The sequence below is a fragment of the Saccopteryx bilineata genome, chromosome 1, assembly GCF_036850765.1.
Source record: "Saccopteryx bilineata isolate mSacBil1 chromosome 1, mSacBil1_pri_phased_curated, whole genome shotgun sequence".
NCBI classification, from domain to species: domain Eukaryota; kingdom Metazoa; phylum Chordata; class Mammalia; order Chiroptera; family Emballonuridae; genus Saccopteryx; species Saccopteryx bilineata.
Window position 1 is genome coordinate 187,098,940 of NC_089490.1, and position 21,052 is coordinate 187,119,991.

A 21,052-nucleotide genomic window follows, 5' to 3' on the forward strand; every position below is an offset into this window, starting at 1 on the left:
CACATGGTGTCACGTTAAAGCAGTGAGGTCTTGATCCTCTGAGAGTTGTAGCTTTACTTGGTACTATTCATTAAGAAAAAGTTTTGAACATTTACCTGGCTCACAGAAGTTGTATAGCTAGAATGCTGTCTCTGGTGACTGTTCTTTCAAGTGTTGACACACAACAAACACAGGATAAATACAACCCAATATGCTAACAAGTGTGAGACAATAATATAGTAGGAATTAGATGTGTAAATTTTCGAGGTAACTCGGAGTAAGATAAGACTCTTAGAGAGGAGTGATACTTAAAGCATCCCCAAGGAAGTAGTGGGTATAGATCTTGAGAAGGGAGGGAGAACATTCCAAACAGAAGAATGGCATTAGTCAGAAGAGGTTGGAATACACCAAAAGTATGCAGGAGACTGTAGGAGAAGAAACTTCATGAAACCAGAAAAGTCTTACCAGTGATGTAAGGGTAGGAGGTAGGAGCTGGCCCAGGTAATACGAGATCATGATTGTTGAATTTAGTGGTTTGGATAAAACACAAAATCAACTGTGAAAAGTTTCTTTCACTGTGATAAAAATGGAGATAGAGGATGCAGGGCAAAATGGCATTTTTAACTAGGGAGGGCGGTTAGAAACCCAAACCGGATGGACGACAGTGGATGCAGCCTCTGACGGTGTTCGTGGAGGAGACCTCCAGCAATGCTCTTCTCTGGGCCCCGTGCTGCAGACCCTCCGCCAGGGCAGGCCTTGCGTTGCACTCATTTTGCTCCTTCCCCGCCCCTTTGGTTTTCTTCAGCAAGAAGAGCTCTGATGCAGCGCCTCCTTTTGAAGGTTGTACAGTATGTGCTATTTACAAAATATAATAATAATAGTAATATGTCTAACAGTTATAAATATATAATGAAGCGTAATGTTAAAACGAACATCTGTAAACTGTACCGCCCAGTCTAACAAATTCCACCACAAACTCCTCCTGTCCTCTTCTGCAACCTGTTGCCGTTTTCTTACATTTTCTGTTTATTGTTTCCCTTGCTTTTACTCAATAGCTTTATCATATTTAGTTTTGCTTGTCCTTGAGATTTATAAAAAATAGGTGGCATACAGCACGCATTCTGCACCTTGGCTTTTCACTGGACTGTTATCTATGTGCGGGTTACCATGTTGGTGCACGTAGCTCCGGTGCATTCGTTTTCCCTGCTCTCCAGTAGTGTGCTATAGATCTGCGCCACACTGGATGTGTCCTTTGTTTCCACTTTTTGCTGTTAAGAACAGTGCTGCTTCCTGACCGGGCGGTGGCGCAGTGGATAGAGCATCAAACTGGGATTCGAAGGACCCAGGTTTGAGACCCCGAGGTCGCCAGCTTGAGTGCAGGCTCATCTGGTTTGAGCAAAGCTCACCAGCTTGGACCCAAGGTCGCTGGCTCGAGCAAGGGGTACTTGGTCTGCTGAAGGCCCGCAGTCAAGGCACATATGAGAAAGCAATCAATGAACAACTAAGGTGTTGCAACAAAAAACTGATGATTGATGCTTCTCATCTCTCTCCGTTCCTGTCTGTCTGTCCCTATCTATCTATCTCTCTGACTCTCTCTCTGTCTCTGTAAAAACAAACAAAACCCAATAAAACTGTTATTTAAAAAAAAAAGATCAGTGTTGCTGTGACTAAGGAAATACATATCACTGTTGCCTGAGGGTAAATTTCTCTAACACTCATCCTTAAACATCTTGGTCTTAGGACCTCCCAGAAGTTACTGAGGACTTCAAAGTGCTTTTGTGTGTATGCATCATACCTATCTATCTATATCATATTAAAGATTATAACTAAGAAATTAAATATTTTATTGTTCAAATAATTACTATAAACCATTGTATGTTAACTATAAATAGCATACTTTGTTTTAAAAAAAACCTTTTTCAAAAAACATTTAGTGAGAAGAGTGGCATTATTTTGTATTTTTGCGTATTTCTTTCATGTCTGGCTTACTAGAAGACCACCAGAGTCTCATCTCTGCAGCTGTATTCGATCAATTGCAACTTGTTTTGGAGAGCATATATGAATAAAATAGGCTTCACACAGATACGTAATAGCTTTTCCCGATAATTATGGATATTCTTTGATACTATGCTGCTGTACCAAGACTCAGAAAAGAGGTAGCTTCATATAGGTTAGTTGTAATGTGAAATATGAAACCATTTCAGTAACTTTGTATATTCTGTTCCATTAAACCCTACAGCTCTATCTTGACTTTGCATGGATCATCATGCATGTAACATCAAACACTGGTCATTTGAAATATATTGGTTCACTGAGTTGTGTAGATCTACCAAATGTTGACAGATTTCATTAAACAATGTAAAATTTATTAACGTCAACACTGATCTTGTTTGAAAAGTCTGTATGGGGAAGCCGTCAAGATCACAGTGCAGGATATGGGTTTCTAAAAATTTAATTCATGTTTGAAGGCTTGAATTCTGTCATTGGCTGCAAATATTGTCAGTTTTTCCTTAAGTAAGGTTTCAGCCTTCATTTACTTCCAAGGAATAGTCTGCCAAATACCCAAATTTGAATGGCCATTGTTTATCAGTTATTCTTTCAATTAAAAGTGACGTTTTGTGAACAAAGGGGCTTGGTCAGCTCCCAACTCCAGTGCACATGTGCTTTGACTTGAGACAACCCTCATACTTCAATAATGGGAGAAGTGCTTTGTGTATACATTTCCTTACATCACATAATATTGAAAAGATGTTTGGTCAAGGGTCAGTCTTTAATAAAATTCATAATTCTTAGTGCTGCTTTCTCAAAGCCATTGTTAGGTGAAACTGGCCAGGTTATTCTGTCTGTCGTGTGTGTGTGTGTTTGTGTGTGCAGGTGGTGGTGAAGAACACAATGACTGCTGGTACGATTTGGTGCACCCACCTTGATTTGAGCTGAGGTGTCAGCATTTTCCCCACCGCTGCTTTTGCATCTTCAGTGCAAATGTCAACAGAGTGAAAAGGGCAAAAAACATCTTACTGTTAATATGTTTTGATCTTGAGACTTCCTGCAGACCCTAGGGGTCCACAGACCACACTTTGAGAACCAACACCACTCCACCGTGTCTGCATAGGGATGGAAATACCAAGTCTGTATGTCTGTGTTTCTTCAGTTTTACTTGATAATGATATAATGCAGCACTTTGTGACTCTCTTCACCAAAGAACCCAAAAGGCCGAGAAAACTCTGCAGACAGGAAACCCTTAACCTCATCAGGGTTCTCAGCTTCTGTGAGGTTTCTTTGAAGACTCTTTGAAGTCCCCTTTTCTGTCTGTAAATTAGTACAAAAATATGCATTTTATTCTATATCTGTCTGTTTTAAAACACAAGTAATGTTTTAAAATAAACTCATCAGTCAAATTACTTTTCTTCTCCACAAATTCGGGCATAACATTGTTGGTCTATGAAGATACACCATGTTTCTCCTAGTATTCTTGTTAGAGAGGGGGCGCCCCAGTGGGTACCCCTGGTCTAGCATGATTTATTTTGGAAAGTTCATGTAAGAGATGTTTACAGTTTTCAGGCCTGGGGGACCAAGAGTATCCTTGGTCCTCTGTGTTCTTTCTCAGTTTCCTGCTTTTCTCAGTAACCGTTAACCCACTCAACCAAGACAGAAACCTGGGTATAATCCTGGGTGTCATCCTCTTCCCTTTCTCCCACATCAAACTGATCACCAAATTTGTTTTTTTATACTTCTAGAATATCTCTAGAATTCACTGTGCCTACCTCCTAACACCGCTTCAGTTTATGCTCTTATTTTCACCCGTAAGAATTGAGAGCAGGTTGACAGCTGTTGGTCGCGGTGGTTGGGTGAGGGTGGTGGAAGGATACCGCAAAAAAGGACAAAAAACAAAACAAAGAAAAACACCTCATGGACACAGACAACAGTGTGGAGATTGCAGCTGGGGGCGGGGCGGAGGGCAGAGGGCTGATAAGTGGTGATGGGTGAGGACGTGGCACCTCCTGCACAACAGGGTGCACTGAGATGTGTTGTGAAACCGAGCACTCGAAACCTGTATAATTATGTTAACCAGTGTCACCCCAATAAAATTTTAAAAAATTCAAATAAAAAAGAATTGAGATCTTTTTTAACTTTTGCCTCAGTGTCACCCCTTCCTTCCCTCCACCCAACCTCTGTAATCCAGTCTTCACAGTAGACTTTGTAAAACACTCATGTAATCCAGATAATCCTTAGTTAGGATCTTTTAAGCATTCCCTAAAAGGATAAAGTTTGCTATTCTTAGTAAAGCATAGAAGATACTCCATCATCTGATCCCATCTTCCACCCTCCTACACATTCCTTATTTCATTCATATGGAATTATCTGTTTTGCAAACCACCATGCCTATATCTCTTTCCTTCCACATATTCTTTTTCCTGTTTCTGGGATGTAGTTAGCCTATCTGATTTGCCTGATAACCTTCTACTTATTCTTCAACACTCAGTTCTCCTAGAAGCCTTCCCACTTCCCTTCCTCACCTACCATTATCCCACTTCCTGGGCAACTTTAGCCATCTCCTCCCCTGATTCCCATGGGGGGAGGGAATAACACCTCCCATGCCACATTATAGTTCCTCATTCATCTGTGTCCTTAGTGACTATAAACTTCTTAAGGGTGTAGACTATGTCATATTCACTTTTGTACTTTCTTGCACATAACAGTACCTGGTGTATAATAGGTGGTCAGTAAATCTTGTTTATTAATGAAAGGAGAAGTTAAGAACAGATCACAAAATCAAAGAGACGGAAGCTGTTCTGTAAACATCGTTGAAAAAAATGAATGAATGAAATTAAGAATGGGTCACAGAATCAAAGACGGGGTATTCCAGATAAACACTGTTGAATGAATGAATGAATGAAGTTAAAAATAGGTCACAGAATCAAAGAGTTCAGGGGTAGAAAGGACTTTGGAGAGCATCTCCCGCTGACTGCCTCTGTCAGAAATGAGAAAGTGGTTTGCCTAACTTGTACAACCAGGGAGGGTTGGGGAGGGTTGGGGAGGGGTTTTGAGCAGTGCCACAGACATTTGTTTGGATGAGGCCAAGAGATGACGGGAGAAAGTCATATGCCTCTGGACAAGACTTGCCGAGAAGAGCAGAGGCCGTGGCCTCTACCACAGGGGGATACCACAGTCTAAATGCAGGGGAGAACTCTTGTGGTTGGAAGTCTGTGGCACAATCCAGACTGTAAAGTCTCCCCCTCGGCCATTGGCTGTTGCTCTTTCTCTGTCCTCAAACTGTGCCAAGACCGTAAGATTTTCCTGATGACTGGGCATATTCCACATCTGGATTCCATGGTCATAACAACTAGAAGTTTCCTGTCCTCTTTGGTTGAGGTGATTATGATATAGAGCTGGGTAGCAATAACAACAATTTTGAGGTAAGCCTTACTACTTAAAGTATTCTTTCATCTGAGATTTCTAGGTGCCTGGGCGGGAGGAAGAGGGAATCTATCTACTGAGTGCTAACTCTGTGGGAGGTGCTTTGCTTACATATAATTCTGATCTTGCCTTCACAACTGCCCTGTGAAATTGCAGGTATCAGAATCTTATTTGATAAATGAGAGAATGGGCATGGAGATGTCAGGTGGGTCTATCGGGAGGGTTCGGGTGCGAGTGTCTGGTGCCAAAGCTTGTGGTTTTATTTTATCAAGTTGGTAAGTTTTTGAAGTTGCATATATAATATTTAATGTACTTAAAAGGAGAAGAATCTGTGGTCTTCTAGTTTATGTGGTCTGTGCTTTGGAGATTATAAATGTTTCACCATCACTGCAGGGCCACCTGTGGATGGGAGAAAGGGCAGGTGTTACGACCTGACGCTATTTTATGGATGAGGGATCCGGGTAATAGGGGAACATCTGTCTCGTTCATCACTGTATTTCCAACACCCAGTCTGTGGGTTAATATTTAGCAGGCTCTCCGGTTTTTGTTAAATAAACATCAGGAGTTACATAGTTGGTAAGTTCCAAAATCAGACTAGAACCTGGATGTGTGAGTCTCAGTTTAGGGCTGCTTCCATTGCTTTCCCGAAGGTTCTAACCAGAGAGATGTAAGAATGAACTGTCATTAGCAGGGGTGGGGCTTGGGAACCCTCTGATAGAGGTACCTGGTAGATTTCCACACATCTAAATGGCCCCTTAGAAAAACATCTCTCGTCTCCGAGGTCGCGCGCGGGCTCATCTGGCTTGAGCCAAGAGCTCGCCAGCTTGGACCCAAGGTCGCTGGCTCCAGCAAGGGGTTACTCGGTCTGCTGAAGGCCCACGGTCAAGGCACATGTGAGAAAGCAATCAATGAACAACTAAGAAGTCGCAATGCGCAACGAGAAACTGATGATTGATGCTTCTCATCTCTCTCTGTTCCTGTCTGTCTGTCCCTGTCTATCTCTGCCTCTGTAAAAAAAAAAGAAAAGAGAAAAACATCTCTCTTACTTTTGTTTCTCCTCCTTTAAATATTTCAATATATAGCTTTAAATCATCTCCTATTTCCCTGACACTTGGCAATAAAGTGATTGCAAAAGGGATCAATAATCTAATACTGGATTCATAGAGGATTAGCACCAGGAGGATATATCTGCAATCATCTAATGCAGTGTTTTTCAAAGTTAAAACTAAAATAAAAGCCCTGCCTTTATGGAGAGCTCCAATATGTAGACAAGATCAAACCTGCTGTGCAGGTGAGGTGTGTGCTAAGGTGGGAGGTAGGGATGGATCTATGAGCCACGCCTTTCCCCGGAGCTCTAGGGCTCCTTGAGGTATGGTTTATAAGTCACTGTTCTGCTCTAACCCTTCATTGTATAGGTGAAGAAACAGCCACACAGTTGCTTAGTGACTCATACAAGTTGCTGGATTAAGAAGGGGGTGATGAAACTTCCTGCCCTGTATCAGAAGTTTCAATACTGTTTTAAAGTAGCATTCCGCTTTTATTACAAAGGAAAAGTGCCCATTCCTTAGAGGAGGGGTCCACAAACTCTGACCTTTTTGTGTAGCCCCTTGAGCTAGGAATGGTTTTTACATTTTGCAAAAGTTGCTTAGGGAAAAAAAAGAAACAAAAAACCAAACAACAAAAGAACAAAGAATACGGGACAGAGACGCTATGTGCCCCACAAAGCCTAAAATATTTACTGTTTGGCCGGTCATAGAAAAAGGCTGCCGGCCCTGCTTTCCAAGGTTCACTTCTGCTGCTAGTACCATGGAAGTTCCAAAAGAATTTGGCTTTCTCCAAGGAACTTCAAAACACGTAGGTTTACAACGAAGCCTGATAAATTGAGCGTATTTGTATCAAAAAGCTTTTCAAACTTGTATCTTTCAAATGACCTTCTTTAAATCGCCCAAAACATCATCATTCTCCTTTCCCAGCACAAGTTTTTGGTGGAGGATAAGCTAGTTGACAGTTCTGTAAGATGCAAAGGAAGTGGTGTGCTTATTCAAATACAGAATCAGGGCGTTTATAGACACCCCCCCCCCCAAGGTTAAGAAAAAGAGGAAGGGATGTATGAATAATGTAAGAAATCACTCCCAGGAAGTGGCTGTGGTCACTTTGGGGCCATACATATGTGATGGCAGAGGGATTTTTCTTTTCTTTTTTTGGCATTTACGTTAAGGTTGGACCTGCATCCAAAGCAGCAATAGAGCGAATTCTCTCCTCTCACCCTTACTGCTCATGCATTTCCAGAAACAACGAAACAATGAGCTTTGTTGGGAATTAGAACAGTTCCTCCTCTGGAGCGTTGCTCTTGATGACAGTCCACTAGAAAACAGAGCTAGATTTCAGTGTATCCTGGCCCTTGGAGAGAGACAACCACTAGGAATACATTCGACCACTTGGTGGCAGCCCCTGGCATGAAGCCTGGTCAGAGTAAAGGTTAAAATTGTTGGCCTAAATCGGTGTTTGAAGTTAACTCTGAATTAAGGTTGTCCTAGTAATCGGTGTCCTTCGGTGTCACAGATTCTTGTACATAACCCAAAAAGATTCACAATATGGGCGGTTGGGAGCTGCTGCCTCCGCCACTTTTGCTTTACATGTATTTCATCACTAAATAGAAGGCAATTTCTTCTCCTTTCCTTGATAAATCTCTTCTTCCCCCATGGCACTTTTCTTTCTGAGTATCCACATATTTTTACTAAATAAAGGACTCACTGTGTGAGATTTTCCTTTGGCAGGCAGAATGATGATGCCCATGAAGTGTCTCACTACAAGGTGCATGATGTCAGTGCTTGGTAAATGTGCCCGGGAAGGAATGTCTCATTTTATGCATAAACTCAGATTTCAACAAGTAACCATTTATCTCTCTATATTGAGTGCTTTTCTTAGACTACAGAATGCATTATTATGTTATTAGGGCCTTTTATTTATTTTTTTTTAGTTAAGTTCTTTTTTGATCTATTAAGTATTTCCTGGTGATTTCAGTAGCTTGGTAATTTATCGCTCATCTTATAACAGGTATTGGTAATAGTGGGATGAAAACATTTATACAAGAGAAAATAAAAGTCAGGGAAGCAGATAATTGACCGATTTATCAGCCTTTGCAGACAATTTTTCTGATAACGCCATGGTTACCATGGTAAATTTACTTCTGATTGCTGGAGGGGACAGATTATATACGCTTTTTGCAACATGGAGGTACACAAAAGGGTGAAGGAGCAAGTGATCAATCCGTGGATTAACTGTGCTGTTTTGGTCTCTGAATTGGCCTTCTGGCCAGTGGATTGGTATTATGCTTTGAACTGACTCTCTCTTATTAATTTGCTACAACAGATGTGATGATGAGTGTACATATATGTATATATATATTTTTTGTTTGGACATCTTAAAAAATTATTTTCATTTATGCATTTTGAAAGGGGGGAGAGAGAGGGACAGAGAGAGAAGGAGGGAGAAGCAGGAATCATCAACTCCCATATGTGCCTTCACCGGGAAAGCCAGAGGTTTCGAACCAGGAACCTCAGTGTTGTAGGTTAACACTTTTTCCACTGTGCCACCACAGGTCAGGCTGTATGAACATTTTAAAGTAACTCTAGTAATAGGATACTTCTCTCATTTAACCTCTTTCTCAGAATCTTTTATTTGAAAGAAATTTGGCTAAAGTTTAGAGATCGGCAAAAATAACCTATTTGCTCACTCGTCCTTCCAGCCGCAGAGAACCTCACCTCGAGCCAGTTTTGTACAATAATACCCAACTCATGCAGAAACTATTGTCTCAGAGCTTCGGCTACTGTTTAGAATCCAGAGGTGAACAAACCCAGAAAGAAGTCTCGGGCCTTGATTCAGAACTTAAATGCATTTGTTTTCTGAGGCTGCTGTAACAAGGTACTCCAGACTGGGGGCTCACAGAACAGGTGATTGTCTCCCTGTTCTAGATGCCAGAAGTCCAAGATCAATGTGCCAGCAGGGCCATGCTCCCTCTGCAGACACTAGGGAAGTGTTTCTGCTACTGGTAGTTCCTTGGCTCTAGCAGCGTACCTCCAATCTTCACATCACAATGTCCTCATGCGTCTGTCTCTGTCCAGAGCTCCTCTTTATGAGGCACAAGTCATACTGGAGTCAAGTTCACCTCTAAGAACCTCATCTTAACTTGATCCTCTGCTAAGACCCTATTTCCAAGCAAGGTCACATTCACAGGTTAGCAGGGTTTGGACTTCAACATCTTTTTTTTTGGCGGGGGGAGTGCAATTGAACTCATGACACCAGGTTTTCATCCTTAGTTTGCACACAGTTTTAATAAGCTGGGTGACTGTTATCTCAGGGATGGCATACAGAAAGCCACACATTTAGAAGGAAGGGGCTCTGTGTAGGGCATAACAGAGAAAAAGAATTCAAAAGGACTATTAAAGTAAGTGGGAATCGTAGCTTAAAATACAGTAGCTTGGAATATAGGGGCAAGCTGCCAAAACGTCCCCATAGCCTCTGAGACACACCTGTGTATTTCAGACATACGTGATAATCACGTTTAACACATCATGTTTGAGTGTGTCTGCATCTTTAAATCTCATCAAAATGAAATTTTAAAATATTGACTGCGTGAAGGTACTTTGGTACTATTTGGTTGTTTGAAAAATTACTTTTTTTTTGTTTTGCTACTCACGTTCTCTTAGATTTTCTGAGCATTTGGGTTTGACCCTCACTTTGTCACTCAGTAAATGTTTATGTTAGGCAAGCCATTAATCTTTTGGATTTCCTGGTGTGTGAAATGAGGAGAGTATGGTCTACCACCTAACATTGTTGTGAGGATCCACTTTGGTCGATGCATATTAACCCTTTGAGTAGTGAGTTCTTTGTTAACTCTTTGACTGAGGACATGCATGAACATTCGTTTACTGTAGGAGCAGGTCTATTTTCAATCATTCGACAAAGGTTTACTGAGAGCCTGTTATGTTCCAGCCTTGTTCTAGAATTCATTCATTCATTTGCTTAATGATGATTACATCCGGATTTAGTAGTAGAAGTACTGGTCTTTGGATTGGGACTTTGAGCTCAAGTCCTGTCTGTGTCTGTAAACCAGCTCTGGGGCCTCGGACCAATCGCTGGCACCCCTTCAGCCTCTGCCTAGAGATGAGCCATATGGACTAAATCTCCAAGGCTCTTTTACCTGTAAAGTTATTCATATAAGAAAAACTCAAATTCAACACAGAGCACAATAGTTCTTGATATACTGCCGATCTGTTATACAGTCCTGGGAGGTGACCCTCCGTGTTTTAACTTTTCTCCCTGAAGTCCAGGTAACAGGACTGGTACTCTCTGCCTCCTGTTAGTAATAGTAGTAACAATGATAGCTACCCTTCCTTGAGCTTTGATTCTGTGCTAAGTCCTTTTCATGTATTCTTGCTTCTCCAAATAGGTACATGCTTCTCCAAAGCAGGTGGGTATCCAGAGAAACATGGTGTATCGCCTTGGAGAATCAGTTTTCCCAGATAGTTTGTGAGAAATACCCCCTTATTGTTAAGTAAAGACAAGTATAGTATAGAGTGCAGGAGTAACTTGAAATGTAAAGCTAAAGCTCATAAGAAATTTGGAGCTTCCTGGAGGGGACTTCCGCTTTAGTCCCATCTTCCCCTAAAGTGCAGTTCACTCTTTGGCCACTAAGGAGACTTTGGTGAAAGAGTTTGCAACAATGTTTTCCTCTTCCACGTTTGACTTACATGAAAAAAATAGAATTATCATTCATACTTTGAAAATCGTTCTCATTGCCAGTATTGACTAAGTGCTACCTTTCTGATGATTAAGCCCATTCTTCTGTCTTATTCATACATTTAACATAATGATAGAGCACCTGTTTAGTGTTTGGCACCATTCTAAGTACTAGGGTTACAGCGACAAATGGTACAAAGATCTCTCTCTCTCATGGAGCCTTTATTTTAATAAACAATGATATTTGAGGGGAGACCTGAGGAAGTAAGGGAGTCAACCATGTGGCTATTTAGGGAATAAAAGAAAGATTTCAGGCAAAGGAAACAGCAAATGCAAAGGTCGCAAGGCAGGAAACTGCTTGAGGTTAGAGGGATACAGATTATATAGGGCCTTGAGATCAAGGTAAGAGTGTTGGGTTTTATTCCAAGAAGTATGGAAACCATTGATGAGAGTAGTGGAATCTGACATAATATTTTTAAAAGCTTACTTTGGCCGCTAGCTGAGATCATGAATAAGGAGGCCAGTTGGAAGGCTACCACCACAGTCCAGGCGAGGAGGGCAGTGCAGTATACCAGGGTAATAGTGGTAGAAATGGCAAAAAGAGACAAGATTTGGAATGTGTATTGAAGGTAGAATTGACCAGATCTGCAAATGAATTAGATGTAGGGGGGTAATAGAAAGAGAAGAGTCAAGGCTGGCTGACAGGGCATTGGCCTAAGCAGTTGTAAGGATGGAAAAGTTGCCCTTGATGTAGAGATGGGCAGTTTGATGGAGTAGCTGGGGTAGTTCCTCGGTCACTGGAAGATGTGATACGTAACTCTATGTGAGAATACTAAAGCTGGCTTAGATACTGTTTGAAACTCATGTTGGAGATCAGAAATTATGTGTTCATTTTTTTGTTCCCTCTTTTTTACTCATGGACATTTAAAACAATAATTTGAAAACATTGCCATGTGCAAAAGCTCATCCTGACCTAAGAAGCCGCCCTGCCCTCTCAGCCTGCAGCCTCGCGCCCTCCCCAGTCCCCCTGCCTTTTCCCCATGCCCTCACAGTACCTTTCCCCCAGCTGGACTGGTGACAGGAGTCCGGTTGTCTTTTCCACCCTGGCAGTTTTAAATAACTAGCAGATCTTAAATTTTCTTCCTGGCCACGCTGAACACTGTTGGGTGCCCTGGGCATTAATGTTTCAATAACTGATCTCTGAGGCTCTGTCCCACGGAGCTGATTATCGGCCCATGCGTTTCACTGAAACTTTGGACTTGGAACCCTGAATCCCTGAGAAGTCTCTAAGGGTCAGGCAGAACTGGTGTGGGGGTGTGTGCCAAGACTTTCAAGCTACAGAGGGGCAATTTAAAAATTGACAGGTAAAACCAACCTAAATGAGGATATGTTTTATGCTTAAAATTATAAAATTGGTTCAGAACAGCCTGACGTGCAGCATACTTGACCTTTATTAACCATTATAGAGGTCACTGCTTTTGTCTTCCTGGTGTCTCTTTCCTCCTCCTTTCTTCTGTGACCCACATTGAGCCAATTGTAGAACCCACCCTCCGGCTTCAGTGATAGGACCGGGGAGCGGAACATGACCTCTCACAGGCCAATCAGAGGGGAAGGACCTTTCTCTAGGGGTAAGTCATTGAGAGGGAAAACTCAGAACCTGTGTAGCCAGGTTTTCAGCCTCCTGGGGAAAGTAGCCTGAGAGGATGAGACTAACCTGAGAGAAGAGACTAGAGGCAAATGAGAGAGCACCCTGAGAGTGCTTTGACATCTTCTCTGCTGCTAGTGGCTCCTTTGTGCTCCTCTCAGTGTTTGGTGCAGGGACTGAGAACATTAGCTATGGTTTCTTGCCATCCTGGTAGTCATTACAACCACAGGAGGCTTAATACTCCTGCTAGGGGCAGGGCATAGAGCAGGCATGCACAAATGATTTAACTCCTCATCCTGCCTCTGGTCTTTATAAGCTAATGGTTTCACAACTAGTCAGTATGGTAAAATGATTGATCAAACCTTCCCTTTGACAAATCAATAGATGGTGTCTTTTTAAAATGTGAAGAATTAAGAATATAAACAATTTTTCATTACATCAGTGTATCCAACAGTTATCACCTGGCTGTTAGCTTTTTCCATGATTGGGCAATTTCCTGTCTGATAGTTTGCAGAGGAGCAAGCTCACATCTACATGAATTTGCAATGTCATCTGTTAACATCTTCATCCTTCAAGGTCTGTTTCCAGAGCCACCTGCACCTCTGGAATTGATCGCTCCCCCTTTTACACACATGCAGCCCTTGCTCTGTTTCTTTGTGCTTTCTATGCTTGTGCAAGCCTTGCACACTGGTGGATTATGAACTGTTGGGCCAGAGGCCGTTGCACCTCTGAGTCTCCTTGTTGCAGAGGACAGTTCCTGGAATGTAATAAATGCTCAGTGAATGTCTGTTGAAGTAAATCAATTATTAGCATTGGTTTTGCTAATAACTTTTATGTATAGCTCCCTGAGACTTTACAAGCCAGTTAATACTATATGTAAGCGCATGGAAAATTCAGTTGTGGGATTTGAGGGGTGTATTACAGGTATGACTGACAATACCGATGGAGCTGCACAGCCTTAAAAGACAGGTATGAAAAAGATATAGGTATGGGTATTAAGCTGTAGATCTGTATTCAGTGGAAAGGGAAATCATGGAAGGTTTTTAGATGAAAATGATTCCGAAGGTGAGTTGGTAGGTACCAGATAAACACACCTGTGGTCACAAGAAGAGGGTGTTGACTGCTACAGAACTGACCATGAGTCAACTCCCAGTATGTGAGCCCTGGGAGGTTGAGCCCTTTCTCTTCCAAACCTGCTGGTTATATTCATGTGGACCAGCTGGTGGGAATGGTTGGTGGGTAGGTATAAAAGTGGGGGTTTTAGCCTTTTATCTCCACGTGCTTTAACCTCAGCCAAAAGGTAGGAACATTAATAGCTGTTTCTTTCTTCTATTTTTTTCTCCTCTCCAATCTTTCTGAACGAGGGTCTTAGATGAATATTGGGCCAATTAAATGCATCTGATTACAAACTCTCATACCGAAAAGGAAGTGAGTTGAAAAAAAAATGCAGCAAGAGTTGTGGATATCGAGTTACTGAGTTTCTACTTGTGAACTGAATTATAAATAAATGTGTTAGGCAGTGGAATTGTGTTTTGTTTCCCCCAAAGGAGAAAGTGTCACCACATGGAAACGAAATTTATTCAGCATATTTTCATTCTGTAGTTGCACCATGTCTATTCTTAATTCTTTGAGTTTCTGATTCAAAAGTGAAAACACACACACACCCCCAAAACAGACTGTTGTGTAGAATTGACAGGAACGAGTGTGAACCTGGCTGAAACACATAGGTTGTTGCAAAATTAGCCACGAAAATCGCTTCCTATCCCGGAGATTAAAAATAATGTATTTAGAAGGAAGTTATTTACATTGGCTGCGGAGAGGCTTCCCCGGGAGCCGCCGTGAGGAAAGCCTTGCGATCCCGGCGGGTGGACCCGCACAGAAAGCGTTGTCAGTGCTGTGATTCGGTGCCGTCATTCCACGCTGATGCCAGGGAAAGGGGGGCTGTCCTGCAGCCCTGGGACTTCCTCAGACTGTGAAGGAGACTCAAAAGTCAAGCCTTGCTTATTCTAAAGTTTGGGGCGGCCAACAGATTCATCTTTTCTATTGCACGAATGCTTTGTGTTGAGGTCCCAGAAGAGAGAACCTTTTTCTCACGATGTAGTGTCCAACGGATTGGGGGTCCTGCAGACCCCGCCTGAGCAGAGCTGCCAGCCGCTGGACCCGGGTGGCCTTCCAGAATATGTCCTTGATGAAGCTGAGTGTGAAAACAGAGAGAAGCCCGGCAGGGGGCGAAATGAGCATTTGCTGGAGAACAGCTTCGCTGAGCATCCTTGTGAACCCCAGGCAGGCACGTTGGCTGCGGTCTCTGCGGATTCTCTCTGACCCCTGCACGTCCCCGCATCTCGTGCGTTCATTTCTCAGAAAGCTTCCCCCACCTTTCGCTTGACCTCAGGTGGTGCCAGAATAATTTCAGATCTGTTTCTCCTCAGGTTTCTGGCCTTGGCTCTTTCTAGGCCATGCATGACAATTATTGGGTGGTTTATTACTTGAATAACCTCAATTTCAGCAGCAGCATCTTTGGAAAAGCGATTAATAAGCCTATGATGAGTTTAAAAACATTCCTTATGTATCGGAGTTTTCTTGCAGTCGGGAAGAGACTATGTTCGTGTTCGCAAAGAATGGAAGGAGGAGGGGTGGTTGAGAACTATCCAGGTATTTTAGAGGACACACACCGGTCTGTTCGAGAAATGCCGCGTGTGCTTGTACAGGGCTTGCGTTTTGGCAAGGTTAGGAAGGTTGCTTTTAAGGTAGATATTAGCTGTTTGTATCATTCAAGAATGTTCGGCTCCCCCTGTCACTGCCGGATAGGATTGGATTCTAAGTTGACATCGTCTTTAGTTTTTGACACGCTTACCTGCTTCAGCACATGGGGGTCTTCTTGCTCAGTGAGGGTGTGTACGTGGGGGGGGTCCGAAATTAAGCTTTGACTTTGGAGTTTTGCCAGTAGACGTCATGAATTCTCTCCACATTTGAATCACTATTTGACTGCAACAAGAAGAGGTAATGGAGGAATAGAGAGATTAGGGTATAGGAATAATGGGTATTTACCTCTTAATGGTTTATCTCAAGATAAAGAGTGAATACTGTCCTTCTCTAAGAGAATCCTCTTGCTGATTTCTGTTTCAAGAGGGTGGGGGGGGATGGGTGAGTGGCAGTGGAGGGCCGCTGCTCAGACAGAATTCACTAGAAGTCGCCATTCAGAGGTCATCTGGTAGACTGTGCGCTGAGCTTTGCAGAGAACACTGAGCCAAGTGTTGAAAGATTTGGGTTCTTGTTTTGGTCATTCGCACTGTATAGCTGTGTATCTTTGATCCAACCGGGTAACTTTTATAATACTTAACAGTCTCAGTAAAATGATAGCACTGGACACGTGTTTGTAATTTTTTGTGGTTCTTGAAACCTTGATTTTGTATCTACCTTGTTCATTGACCCTTCCAGCAAGCTTCTAGACCAGTCTCGCCTATCGAGAGTGCCTCTAGTTTGACAACAGTATAATCTAACAGTATTTACTTTTGAATCATCTGTTTTCCTATGTTAGTGCACTTAGTACCAATAAAAATCAAAGAAGAGATTCTTCGAGGAGATAGCTGATTCCTGCTGTAGTGATATTAAAATCGTCGTCTCCTGAAGGGTGCGATGTTTAATCTGAAATTAAAAAGGTGGTTTGCCAGAGGAACATAAAATTAGCCCTGTTGTTGAAATTGTTGTTGACTGCTTGGTGTTCGGTAAGAAGCATCTCCGGGAGAAGCTACTGGGGAGATGAATAGTGCAGGGTCTCAGCGATTTCAGAAAAGATGAAAAATGTTGAAATTAAGTGGGAAGAAGGAAATGCGGCAGATCGCAGGGAACCAGACTGTTTTAAAAGGGAAAATTCAATTTTATCTGCTTTTTCCCCCAGCAAATTCCATTTGATATTTTACATGTTCTTGATAACTTAATAAAGACTCTCAGGAAGGAGTTGTAAAACTTCAGTGAAAGAGAATTTGTCATTTGTGACATTTCTTCTCCAAATAGCACGGGAAGATCAATGTATTAGCTTGTAGTTCATTCATTACTAGTTCTGGCTATTTCTATTTAGAAAAGACAGTTGTTCTAGTATGGAACTTGGCACAGTGGGCAATTTTGGCTCAATCCCTAACCATGCACTGAACTCTGCTAGGGACCAAGCATTGTATTGGGCACAGTGTGGGATATGTGGATAATAAAATCCCTGCCTTCAAGGAACTCCACCACTTACCTTTCAGGAAATAAAGCAATGGCAGACAGATAATTTAGAACAATATGATATAAAATCGATATAAACAAAGCTCGGGAATATTGGCCCTGCATTCAAAATCTGCACAGAATCTGGTTGCTACTCACCATCTGCACCCACCTTGAGCTGGTCTCCCTGCTCCCTCCCTTGTAACCCTTGTACTTGAATTCTCTTTTCCACACAGCAGCCAGGGCAATCCTTTGAAAGTGCAAGTCACATTATTTGACTCCCTTGCCCCAAACTCTCCAAATTCACTAGATGCCAAAAACCTGTGCGTAGTTTACAGTGTCCCACTGATGGACACAGCCTCCTTCAAAATTCTCTATCTCTGTCTCTCTCTGACTTCCCCACCTACTACTCTGATCCTCACTCACTCCACTCTACCCATACTGTCTCCCTTGCTGTTCCACGGACATGCCAAGCATGTTCTGACATGAGAGACTTTACAGTGATGCCCTCTGTTTGGGACTTTCTCCCAGAGATCCTGCATGAACACCTCCTCACTTCTCTCCAGCCTTTGCTCCAGGGCCACCACCTTAGTGAAGCCTCACCCTGGCCACCCTATTTAAAATTGCAGCTCTCCTCCTGCCCATTACCCACCATCTTCCTTGTCCTGCTCTGTATCTTTTTCCAAAGCACTCATCACCCTCTGGCTTACTCTATGATTTCCTAACTTATTGATTTTGTTTAACAGCTGACTTCCTCCACTGAAATGTAAGCTCTAAGAAGGCAAGGTCTGTGTTTTGTTCAGTATTGTTCAGTCTAGAACAATCTAGGACAATGCCTAGCATGCAGCAGGAAGTCCATAACTGTATGTGGGATAAGTGAGTGAATGAAGGAGAAGAAGAGATTAAGTCTGACCGGCAGTTCTGGGGAGAATCACGAGGATGAACCCATTGAGCTGAGTGTTGAAAGATGAACAGAATTGGACATTCAGGTTTTCTGGGGGAAGACATTCCAGACAGAAGGAATATTTTGAGCAAACACAGAAAAATGACAGAATGCGCCAGTACTCCTCAAATGGCAAGCAGTCCCAACTGACTGGAGTTCGGGGTGGGAGGTGGATGGGTATTGAGAGTGGGAGTGGTAGATGGATAAATTAATGGATGGAAAATAATGAAAGGGGACTCTTAGTGGAGTGAGGGAATGAATTACTAATCTCTGCCTGGTATAAGGTGGCCGACATGTCGGTGTCGGTGATTGGAACCAAGGACGCTCAACCGAGTAGCATGCGTGATGTGACAGGTCTTGTCACTTGAAGATATCAGCAATGTGAATAGTGTTTGCTAATGAGATCTGATTTTTATATAGTATGTGACAGTTTTCAAAACATGGTCACATATTTATTATGATTCAAGCTCCATAAGGACTGGGTGAAGTTGTTGTAATATCTAACAGGTGTTTACATTATTTGCTCAACATTTTTAAAGCAATTAATGGGATCTTCTATCAGCCCAGCTACATGACTTGCCTGAGGTCATGAAGTTAGAGAGTGGGGAAGCAGCTTTGCACTGTCTTGTGTCTCCCAGTCAACGGTTCCCACTCTGCCAGCTGCCTCTCTAATTCTGACTCAAACTAAAGATATCATGCTATTTTTTTTTTTTTTGCAAGGGTACAAGCTTCTTTCCATCCACATCCCCCATCACTGAAAATAGCAGTGACTTCTTTATCAGATCCATTTTTCTCTTTCCTCCTTTTCAACTATCTGGAAGAATTATTAGAAAGGTTAATACATGTTGTAAGTGGGTGTGTTCTTATCTTTTGCCTGTTTAGCATTTTACCTTTTCAGGCTGATGCCCAGACTGTTTGACTCAGCACCTGACATTCTCGTTAGGTCGTTGCTGTCTTGCATGTGGTTCTTGGGTGGCAGGGAAGAGGAAGCATGTCACCAACGCTGTTTGAATGTCTTCAGACTTGCCTGTTGCTCACTCAGGGAGTAAACTTGGTCTTCTTAATTCCCCCAGATGTTAGTAGGCAGGAAGAGGTGGAAGGCGAATTCAGTGAAGGAGAACATTGGTATGGAAACTCCTCCGAGACCCCGTCGGAAGCATCCTATGGCGAAGTACAGGAGAACTACAAGTTGTCTCTGGAGGACCGAATCCAGGAGCAGTCCACTTCCCCTGACACCTCCCTGGGAAGTGCCACTCCCAGCAGTCACACGTTGGAGCTGGTGGCACTTGACGGTGACATCCTGCGAGACTCACTGCAGTGTCAAGATCACCTCTCCCCTGGCATGTCCTCTCTGTGTGAAGACGACTCCCCGGTGTCCACGAAACCTTTGAGCAGCAACCTGAGGCGGCTGCTGGAGGCCGGGTCCCTCAAACTCGACGCCACCACCACAGCCAACGGCAGGGTGGAGTCCCCAGTCAACGTTGGCTCCAACCTCTCTTTCTCCCCACCCTCCCACCATGCCCAACAGCTCAGTGTTCTTGCCAGGAAGTTGGCTGAGAAGCAGGAACAGAATGACCAATACACTCCAAGTAACCGTTTTATATGGAATCAAGGTAAGTGGTTGCCAAATTCAACCACCACCTGCAGCCTCTCCCCTGACTCAGCCATCCTAAAACTGAAAGCTGCAGCCAACGCTGTTCTGCAGGACAAATCTCTCACCAGGACGGAGGAGACCATGCGATTTGAGTCCTTTTCCTCCCCTTTCAGCTCCCAGTCTGCCAGTTCCACCTTGGCAGCTTTGTCCAAGAAAGTCAGTGAGAGAAGCTTGACTCCTGGTCAGGAACATCCCCCTCCGGCCAGCCCTTTCCTGTCCCTGGCTTCCATGACCTCCTCGGCCGCCCTTCTGAAGGAGGTGGCCGCAAGGGCTGCTGGGAGTCTTCTGGCTGAGAAGTCATCACTGGTGCCTGAGGATCCCCTACCGCCACCGCCTTCAGAGAAGAAGCAAGAAAAGGTGACCCCACCACCCCCGCCGCCACCGCCACCACCGCCGCCACAATCCTTGGAATTATTGTTACTCCCGGTTCCGAAGGGGAGAGTGTCTAAACCCTCCAACTCAGGTAGGACGTCTTTCTATTTCTGTCCCCGTGTGAGTCCCCCCCCCCCCCATACATTGCTAAGTCTTCTTATTTCATTTTTGCCTGATGCGGTCGGGTCCCCCATCTGATCTGTGGCGGGAACGGAAAAAGCAGGAGCACAACAAAGTACTTTAAATAAGCAGCGTAGTGGTCTTTCATGTATGCGTGACACAAAGACTTCACCGCTCGCTTCCCTTTTGAAAGGTAATGAATAATCTTAGAGATACACAGTACTCTCCTCCCTTTCATAGAAAGGTTTTTTTTTCATTACCAGGTTCAGGCTATGTCCATACAAGATATGTTTAATGGGGTAAGATCAAAGCCTCTTAGTCATGAAGTGCATGGCATCCCTGAACACAGAGGGGGAAAAACTGCTTTTGAAACATTGGACAAGGGAGAGCCCGCCCTTCCTGCTGCCTCCATCACAAATGGACTTTTGTACAATCAGTAACTACTCTGCCCTAATTTATCACACGATATACTTTTTATGTTCGTGTTTTTATTACCGTGTGTGTGTGTGTGTGTGTGTGTGTGTGTGTGTAATTTAAGCCTTTTCCACTTACCCTGCTCTTCTGTAATTTCTTGCCATGCAAGTACTCTGAAGACTATTGTCAATTCTGACAGAATCAAAGTACTTCCTGTGAGGGCTTTATGTTATCCCAACCCAATCAGATTCTGAAGGAATGCACATGTGGAAATTTTGAATCATCAGTTTTTATTGTGGGGACAGCCTTTCCAAAGGAGAAGTTGCTGTCATCTAGCGCGAGCTGTTCATCTGAGGGAGAAATTTAGTCACTTGAGCTCTCACAGTGGAAACATCAGCTCTTGGACTGGCTTGTTTTTGAATTGTGCGCATGATAAATATATAGTCCTGGAAAGGGAGGTATGGAGTTTCAGATGTCTCCCAAGGATATCCTGCCAGACTAGGACAGGAAGTAGGCTGTGTGTCCTCATCAGTGTAAACACTGCCCGTGTGTGTCTAGCTGC

At 43.2% G+C, this 21,052-nt stretch overlaps 1 protein-coding gene across 5 annotated transcripts in view; it reads left to right on the forward strand.

Annotated features, from left to right (window-relative positions):
* Positions 1 to 21,052, forward strand: part of ZNF827 (zinc finger protein 827) — a 164,056-nt gene that overhangs the window by 13,592 nt on the left and 129,412 nt on the right. For all 5 annotated transcript variants that reach the window (XM_066232476.1, XM_066232486.1, XM_066232504.1 and 2 more), the window contains exon 2: positions 19,004 to 20,047. In XM_066232476.1, coding sequence (XP_066088573.1) covers positions 19,004 to 20,047 — 1,044 coding nt within the window. The remainder of the gene's footprint in view (positions 1 to 19,003; positions 20,048 to 21,052) is intronic.